This window comes from Glossina fuscipes, unplaced genomic scaffold (assembly GCF_014805625.2).
Source record: "Glossina fuscipes isolate IAEA_lab_2018 unplaced genomic scaffold, Yale_Gfus_2 2, whole genome shotgun sequence".
Taxonomy (NCBI): Eukaryota; Metazoa; Arthropoda; class Insecta; order Diptera; family Glossinidae; genus Glossina; species Glossina fuscipes.
Window position 1 is genome coordinate 2,842,851 of NW_023998416.1, and position 9,837 is coordinate 2,852,687.

A 9,837-nucleotide genomic window follows, 5' to 3' on the forward strand; every position below is an offset into this window, starting at 1 on the left:
TAAGCATCAAATATTGTCAAACTATGAGAAGCAAACATATGGAACTGATGTGTTTTAAATAGTGAATTTGTCACATTTATCTTCTAGCTGACATAAGTTTTTTATTTTGCCTTTTTGTAAATCTAAGCGGAACACATTGATACATACCGTGTATGAAGTTCGTTCTTAATTAATGCAATAGCAATAACAAGTCATTCGATGGTTCGTGTAGAAATGAAATATAGAAACAAAAAAAAAAAAATTATATATTATTCTATAAGGAAAAAAAAAATAGATGCCCCGGGTGAGGATCGAACTCACGACCTTAAGATTATGAGACTTACGCGCTGCCTACTGCGCCACCGAGGCTTATGTCCATCATTCTTAAACTTCATATACATTGTAAGTAATAGAAAATAGAACATTTTAAGATTCTGTTAAATTAACGATAAAAAAATAAAAGTTAGAAAAATTGGTTTTCTCTTATTTTTTGAAAAATGTAAATTTATAAAACTATTTTCATACGTTTATAATGCACAATAAAACCAAAACGAAAAGAAATGCTTACAACGATTCTTACTATATTGAATACTTGTTATTGTGCACAAAAAACTCTTGGTATTTTTATATTAGAATAACCTAGATCAGTTTAATGCATTCATAATTAAATTATAATCCATTTAATCGTAGGAATGGCATAAACGAAACGTGTAGCTACGATGTGTTTAAGTGCCGCGATAAAATTTGAATAGATGAAATCATCTTTATGCTTTGGCGCCAAAAAGAACGACTGTAGAAAGCTAAATAGAATGCACGCATTTCCATGGTGCATGGTGCGCCCAGACGTCAAAATATGAAACTGTTAACTCACAGTGAGGCACACAGCTTGCTTTGTATTGCTGGATAGTTCGTTGTATCACTGCTCCAATGTATGATGCAAATAAATGCATTATGTTCAGCGCTTAAACCTGCTTAAGTTGCTTCTGCTCTCAGAGAAGAATATTAAACATATTTGTATATATTTCTAGAAATAAATTTATGTAGAGAAAGCATTTTAAAACTAGGTGTACAGTGTTGAGATTAGAACGTAAATCCGCATCCACCAACAAGGACTTGAAAATAAAATTTTACTCTGTCGGTTTATTCTTTAATCAATCTGGATTTAGACTTGCAATAGTAAGAAATAGAAGAATATTTGGTTTTTCTTTCTTTTAGTCTATTCGTGTAACACGGCGACTTTCCGAAAGGAGGAAAGAAAGGGAAGGAGTGATGGCGGCCACAAATTAGTAGATGTGTGTCCTATAGACAACTTTTATGCTTTTATTAACCGAGCACTCACAATAGTTACGGCCAAAGTAACCTCTATTGCCGTTGAGATTTGGAGCAGCGAACACTAACTCGCTAGTTGGTTCAAATATCGAAGATACTTTAAAGAACGAAAAATGCTTAATTAAGACAACATTTCCTTTTTTTTTGAGGTTGCGTTGAACGAGCACATACAAGTAGCAGAAACTTGAATGCATCACGACATCTCAGCAGGAGGCCTGAGGCTAGATAAAAAAATTTAATCACAGTCTTATTTAAATATATAAAGTAGCATCCTCCGGAATTATTATTATGATGCTCATAGGAATTAGTAAATGCCATTCAATTAAATAAGGCAAATCACCCAACACAAAAAAAAGGAAGAAATATTTGATGCCGCAATTGCATTCATTTAGATTTTAATATGTTGGAGATCAATTTTTTACCCTTACACGATGATTTTCCGTTAAAACTATCCGACATACCGTGCTACTGCTTTATATCGATAAAGAATTTTAAGTGAAGTTGCGCTATACTTGTAAAGCAAAAAGAGTATGTTTGTTTCCCCGTTCAGATAATGGACCGAAATTTCTAAAACAATTACATTGACAGCGTTATTGTCTTTTTGTTGCTTATAGGTAATAATACAACAAGTAGGTAAGCAAGATCTAACTTTCGGTCAACTTGACCGATATAACTTCCAAAGGATTTATTAACGTTGTATGCATTGATTGAAATTTGATTTTCTTCCAATTAAATATACAAATATCTATCTTATTGCTTATGGATTCTAGCAAAGTAATTACTTTAATAATAATTATCATACATTCATAATATCTCGTAGTCTATTCTATGTGTCAGTTGAATTCCTTGGATTGTAAGAGATCTTTAAGTTATTTATGTATCTTTTGATACTTACACGCTTGCATGAATGTATTTATGTACGCGTTCTACGTGTACGTGTGTCTGTCTATTTTAAGTATCTTTGAACAAGTATTTCGTATAGCTGAACATATGTGTTTACCATCCCCAAAGGCATAATAAGTTGCATTACAAATCGAGTTGAATATAAACATTATTATGCGTTTAGATATTCTCATATATATATATATATATACCGACATTCAAATATCTATTTATACGTAGTAACAAATATTTTACAAGAAATATTTTCTATATCTATATATATGCATGTGTGTACATTTGCGTTTGTGCGAAGGCAAACAAAGCACACTCTGTCTCTCAGTGCAATCATAATAATGTAGAAAATGACAAAATGATAATAAAGACTGGCTGGTGTAGATGTGTGTACAAGTGTGTGCACACATTTGTATGTGTTAATGTGCTTAGAGCAATGCCATAAAATAAAGACATATAAACATTACAAAATTATGCAGGGAAAAATTTCGTTTACTTTCTACTACTGATGCTTTGTCTCCTCTTTTTTTTTTTTTGGTTTTCTTTTTTTTTTTTTCCCAAAGACTTTGTGGAAACACATAAGCTTAGTAGTAGGTTTTGTAACATTTTGTTTAGAATATCTGGTCGTGTTGAAATCTGCTTGTTGTTACTGTTATTCAGGCATATCCTTTTTTTTTTTCTTTACTTTTGTTACACTAATCATAAGCATTATAAGTTTGGTATGGCTTACAAGCAGTTTATATGATATGCATACATATTTACAAGGCATTGAAGTTATGTGTATTTTTGAAATGAATTTTATCCTTGAGAGAGCAATAAATGAATGCCTATAAGGAAAATGGGAAAAAACTTAAAATATTAGTCCCAAATTAATTACCTTCAGCGTGGAGGATGAAAAGATTGCTTTTAAGAGAAAAAAAAAAAAATCTTGTGCGATGCATTTGTTTTTGCTATGAAATACTCAGCCAACTAAAAGTGTATTTTGAAAGTTACAAGCAAATTTTAATGAAAACATTAAGCGAATATTCAGAGAAATTCATTTTGACCTTTGTGGTCAAAATATCAATTATCAGTTTGAATTTAAATTAAATTTTGTATTAAGATAATTTTTGAAAATTTTCTCTTACACATTCTTTAGCATAAGTTAATGAAAGCTCTTGAGTTTTCTTCAATTTCAAATAGTGCTTGCTGGTCAACGTTTCATTCAAGTCTGTAAAGTCTGTATACTTTTATTTTAAATGTTTTTGTATTTTTCAAGCTGTTAATTGATCTTTTATTATTACTTCTTACTTACTAATTATAAAAAAAAATGCTGCTATTGCTCCATTCTGCATTACTGTAAATTGTTAACTGTTCTATATAAGTCATTGTGTACAATACCAATGAAAATAAGAAATGTAAACCAAGAACGTCACAAGTACATTATTTATCAATTCTTTTTTAAGTTTCAATCTTCAATAATTCACACTTTTTTTTTTTTTTTTAAATTCCACTAAGTTGCACGAAATTTTTAAAGAATAAAGAGTTGAGGCATAGAATATGATTTCGCTTCGTAGTCTGAGTTTATTAATGAAAGCAATCCGATCATTTTGTTAACTTTTTAAAACCAAAAAAAAAAAAAAAAAAAAAAAAAAACAAACAAAAACAAAAAGAAAAGCAAAATGGAATTAAAAGAATTTTGTTTAAAGATTCATTTTATTTTGAGAATATTATTAGTGATTTCCATTGTTATTCTAAGTACAGTCATTATAATGGAATTAACTTCGGAGCCTTCAATTCTACGCATACTTGTCAATACTGTTAAAGGGACTGATGAGGATAAAAACCTTGTAAAATTTGAAAATTCTAATGGCACTGCGAGAAATGGAAAATTTACCAGAAATATTCATGAAAATAATACTTCGAAAACTAAAAATTACTATGAAGAACAAATGCCGGTGGTGGTATATTCGAGAACTGATGTAGATTTACCGGATAATCAAAACATCTTAGCAAATCAGAACACGCAAGAGAATGATAACAATTATTATGATTCTCATTATTATGATGACAATGATGCTGACGCTTATGATGACGACGATGATGGTTTTAGTGAAAATGAAGGAAGGGGACGCTCTTCTCATTACAATGATTATGATATGTATTACAGTCAATGGCTTCATACTACATCATCACCTCATATCACAAAACCGAAACAAGGATTGAAGAATAGTGAAGTAAATAAACATAAATTAATGAGATATAATGGAATAACAAGAAATAGGTAAGAAAATGTGGTGAATATTAATTTTTGTATTAAGAATTTTTTTTTTTTTTTTTTATATTTACATTAATATACCTTCAAGAAGAAGAAAGCAAAAAAGAAACGCTGAATTATTTATGAGAAACTATTTATTTACTTTTTTTTTAAAAACATCGTACTTCCAAGAACTAAAGTTTAAAAGGCATTATAGCGAAGACTTTAATTTCGTGAGCCATGTTAGAGTAAAAGTTGCGTTTGGTAGAAGTACCCGATAATCTTTATCAACATAAGGTTCTTACTCTTTTTAGTGACTTTTATCTCTCCGTCCCTCCTCGCTCTCATTTTTCGTCTCCCTGTTCGTCCGCCAGTTCGTCTCTGGCCCTATCTATGCGATAATCGCTACGTTTCTCGTTATTGTGACGACAACGATACCGTCTCAGCTATTGATGGTTGTAGTGAAAATGTGATGAAAGGAAATTCTTCTCATTGGAATGATTGTAATTCGTATTATAGCCATTAAAGTGATTATTACGTGTAAGTAGTTCGTACCGCATCTACCCATAATTTGGACGCTGAATTTCGGGTCTATGAATATTCGTAGTAAGGTCAAGTCTCATTATTAGTTTGAAGATTGTTCAGTAAAGGATCCAATTCGACAGCCTACTTTTTGAAAACCGATTGAGAATCAAGTTGGCTATCCATTTTGTGGTCTTTTCCGTTTGCTAGAGTCGTTTGTTTGTTAGCTTATGCACAAACACACACAGATGATATACACATTTATTAGGCAAGGTCATTGCTTAATTTAAAGCTAAAAGACTTTAAAATATTCAGCATTTGATACATCAAACAGTGAATTGATGGTAATCGATGATTCGTCATTGTGGTCGAATGCCCAATTCTTCAGCTAATTGAAAAAGAAAACGATATGTCTATTTAAGCTGTCTCCTTCCACAATATCCAGGCAATGAAGGCAGAAAAATGTGAAAAGTTAAAAACTCCACGAAGATGCCATCTACGGAATCCTACGGTATATTTTTTTGCTATTTGGGCGAGAATATCAAGCTCACATTTAGCTTTGTTTTGTTCAGTACGTTTTCCAAATTTACAAATTAAAATCAAATAAAGAGCGATTACTGCTTAGTGCTAAGGGTAAAAATGTGTTGCAACAGCTGAAAATATCTGTTTCGTTATAGAGAATTTTCGAACTTGAAACCACAAACTCGTCAAGTTGACGTGTACCGTAAATCTAGTATTAAAGCAGAAGTTAACAATCAGGATGGTTGTGGCAGAAACTCTACGATTCGGTCTCGACGTTTTTGGAATAGATCAACAGAGTGATACATAACGTGGTAATCCTTAGCGCTTGTAAACAAATATGTTACTTAATGTTGCAAAGTACGAAGCACATAGTAAAGGAAGTAAAATTTGAGTATATCCCGAAAGTAATGAAAGTAAAATACTTTTGTAATAAAAAATATTGGGACTATATATCATGGAAGATTCAACAGCCATGAATTGCTTATACATATATAAAAAAAATGTAAAAAACGCTTCAATTTGCTTTTGAATTTAATCGTTTGCACGACTTGGACCATATATGTACGTGCATTGAATGATTTTGAATTTATTTTTATTACGAGTCCACACAAACACATATACACTTTCATTGCCTAGATTTTAATCGCAGCAATAAATATACACACATATCATTATCATAACATATATTTTTATTTAAAAAATATTTAGATAGATTTTCTTGTAAATGATGTATTTAATGCTGATGCTGTTGATGCTTTTCGAAGCTTAACACTTTCTACTATAATGATCTGCAATTAATTGACACTAATTATATAAGATTAAGTGTTTTGAAAAATTTTACGGCATAAAGCGACGTTACCGATTTCTAGGCTTTCTTTTTTGCTTATGAAACAATTTTGCATTCACTGGAGAAATTCGCAAATATAATGGATTTACCATTCAGACAGAAACACTCAAAAATGCAAGATGACATAAAATAATAGACATAAGGTTCAATTGAAAACTGTTTTTGCACATATTCAATTTGTTGACAATTAAGATCGTATTCTGTATACCAGATACTAGAGCCAGATTCAAAAATATCCCACACAAGCAGTGCATAGAGCAATCGGGTAGAGAGTAACAATGACGTAATTTCTTTGGCCAACCCTTCTTGAAGCCCAAAGAATCCTTTGCCTTATTCGCATTCGATAATGTTTATTTGGGCATTGAAGGACAATTTTACATTAAATATGATTGCCAGATTACTAAGTCTTTATTGCGCCAGGAAATATTGATGCTATGCAAAAATTGATTATACAAGCTCGGGATGTGACATATCGTGAGATTGTGGCGATCTTAGGCGTTTCCATATATAAAATACTCTCTGATCATTTAGTTGTGAAAAAGATTTTTTTGGATAGAACATCCACAAATTAATAAAATGTTAAAAATACGCTTATACCGATAGCGCAATCAAGTGTTTAAGAAATTCAGTAGGTTTGCACCAAAATCCAGTAAGACTTGTTTGCGTTCAAAGCACTTTGAAATAAGTGTTCGCCTGCTTTTTCAAAAACACTGGCCAAGTGGCAATAGACCCTTTAGTCGAACGTAAAGGAATAAATTCTGAATGAGGCACAGAAGTCTGTAGTGAAATCAACAAAACAAATAAATGCTGTCGGATCGTTCTTCACCAAGATAAAGTAAGCCCTCACACATCTCTTCTAATAACTATTTAAATATTAATAAAATCGAATTAAGGGATCATCCACAGTACATTTCCCATTTGGGAGCTAATGAGTTCGTTTTGTTTATAAAAAGGCAAGCAATAGTTTCTTCTTGATATTCTGTCAAATAGGGGAAGTTGAGAGCGGTTAAATTCCATTCAAGCAAGAAGAACAAAAAAAAAAGGAGCATGAAAATGAATTTTTGGATATGTATAATGAGGATGTGCGGCCACAAGCCCAGATGCATCACGTTTTGGAAGGCCAGTTGAAAGTAATGATGCCAAAACAAAGACATTAATTGATGAAAACCATTGAATAACAACTCGCGAGATTGGTAGAAAATTGGATTTATCGAATTCATGATGATCCTTTATCCTTGATTCTTTATTTTGAGTGAAAAACAAAACGGTTGATTTTCTACTGTAAGTTTGCTGCAAGTTTTTTTAGGAGTGTGCTTATAAAGGGGTAAAATCTTTTATGAATTATAATATATCAACCCTTGGCCAGTGTGAGTGTCGCGGCAAACGTTTTGCACCCATCTTAAACTTTAACGCGCGAGCGTCAGTCGAATTGTTAAGTTTTTATCTCAATTTTTGCCACCATGAGCTCTCCGACTGTGGCGTACTAACGGACGCTCGAACAATGTCTTACGTTTATCGGGAATATATTGACATAGTAGGATCTATGACGTGCATTGAAAACGAAAGGAAAGACGTGGTATGTTTATTTTATGGATTTATTTAATATATGCACATGTGAACCTCATTTCGCGAAAATTTAATTTGATATACATGATTTAGATTAACAAAAAAAAAAAAAAAAAAAAAAAAAAAAATGTTATTAAAACTTTTAAATCAATTCAAAATGTTTAGAGCTTTCAGTTCTTTTTACTCAAAATTAAAGTTTTCATTTTTTTTCGTGTTCCACACACATGCTATTTGAAATTAAAAATTCATTTATTAGAAAACTGTCAAAAACACAAAATTTTCTCTATTAATTCGTTAATAACGATAAAAAATTCATAAATTGTTTGTTAAAATTATATGTTTTACAAGCGTGCGTTTGTGTGTTATTTTATTTATATATATACACGTAATATACATACATATATAAATATTGACTATATATACATATACATATTTATATGTATTGTTTATATATATATACATATATATTGAATGCAATCAATTCAAATATCATTTACAAACAATTTGTCTATATTTATTTTATTTGCTTGCATATAAACGTTGGTAAATATTTATAAAAATATGTATAAACAATGCAATAAATATGTACAAAATACACTCAAATGCATATTATGAATGCTATGTACAAAAATAATTACAAAATTGTGGTTTCAATTAACAATAAAATCTAATTAAAAGCTTTTAACATATAAAATTAGTTGCAATCATTGCGGAGGCATATGTACGCATATGTTTGTGCGTATGCATATGCATAGATAAACCACAAAAACATGCTAAAGTACAAACTACTATGTATAGTATAATTTCACAAACACAAACACACACACACACACACACACACACATATGTATATATATATATATATATATATATATATACATGTATATATATATACATGTATATGTATGTATGTGTGTACATATGGTTGTGTGTATGTATATATAAAACTAAACTAACAATGGCTATTTACTGTATTACATGATTTTGTTTTTTTTTTTTTTTTTTTTTTTTTTTTGAGTTTATACCACAATCAGTGCATATATGTACATGCGTATAAGTGTACATGGCTGTGTGCACACAATAAACATGTCACTTGCTTTGGTCACAAAACGTACTTAAAATCTAACCATATGTAAAATGAATATTTAATAAATATTAAATGCATTTATATTGTAAACATAAAATATTATAGAATAGAACATATACTCTACTAAATCATATACCTTACCATACCTCGTTTAACTAATGCTTTATTGCTTTTGCAATGCTCAAGAGCCTTGCTTATCCACACCTTTAAATATTAACCGTTTTAAATGGTTAATGTGCGAAATGTTTTACATTATGTTTGAATATAATTTTCTTTTTTGTTTTGTATTTGTTTGTTTGTTATATTGAATGAATGCATATAATTAACAACTAAACAGTCACCACTTCAACGTTACAACAAACGCTTGGCAATTTAAACGTATACATCAAAAAAAGAAAGAAAAAAAAGGGCAAGCAAACGGCTATAGAGAGAAAAGTAATTAAATTTTGTTGTTGATGTTGAAAATAAATACTTTAATTATTAACTTTTATGGATTTAACCTCTCTCTTCGCCTTTCTCTCTCTATCTCTCTCTCTCTCTCTTCTCTTAGATAAAGCTTTGATGTTAGGTTTCAAAAGTTATGTAATAATCAACATTAAATTATATTCATTAACTTTAAGTACTTTTATGACCTCCGGTCTACTCCTGCTGGTATTAAAGAGAATTTCATTCGTTTTCACATATATATATATATATATGCATATGTATTTCACATAATGTGTGAATGTTGTTGCTTTTCTGTATTATCATGTTTTTATTATTATTCTAATTTCAATTTTGATCTTATGTAGATATATATATGTCCTTTTAATATATATGAATACAACATATGGATATAACATATGCATACATACA

The 9,837-nt window shown here is 30.3% G+C and overlaps 1 protein-coding gene and 1 non-coding gene across 2 annotated transcripts in view; one reads left to right on the forward strand and one right to left on the reverse strand.

The window, feature by feature from the left end:
• Positions 1 to 275: 275 nt before the first annotated feature.
• Trnam-cau lies at positions 276 to 348 on the reverse strand. Its single transcript has one exon. It is a non-coding gene; the product is annotated as a tRNA-Met (tRNA).
• Positions 349 to 4,057: 3,709 nt separating this feature from the next.
• LOC119632821 overlaps positions 4,058 to 9,837 on the forward strand; it is a 22,451-nt gene continuing 16,671 nt past the window's right edge. The window contains exon 1 of the mRNA XM_038025935.1: positions 4,058 to 4,465. Coding sequence (XP_037881863.1) covers positions 4,134 to 4,465 — 332 coding nt within the window. The 5' untranslated portion in view covers positions 4,058 to 4,133. The remainder of the gene's footprint in view (positions 4,466 to 9,837) is intronic.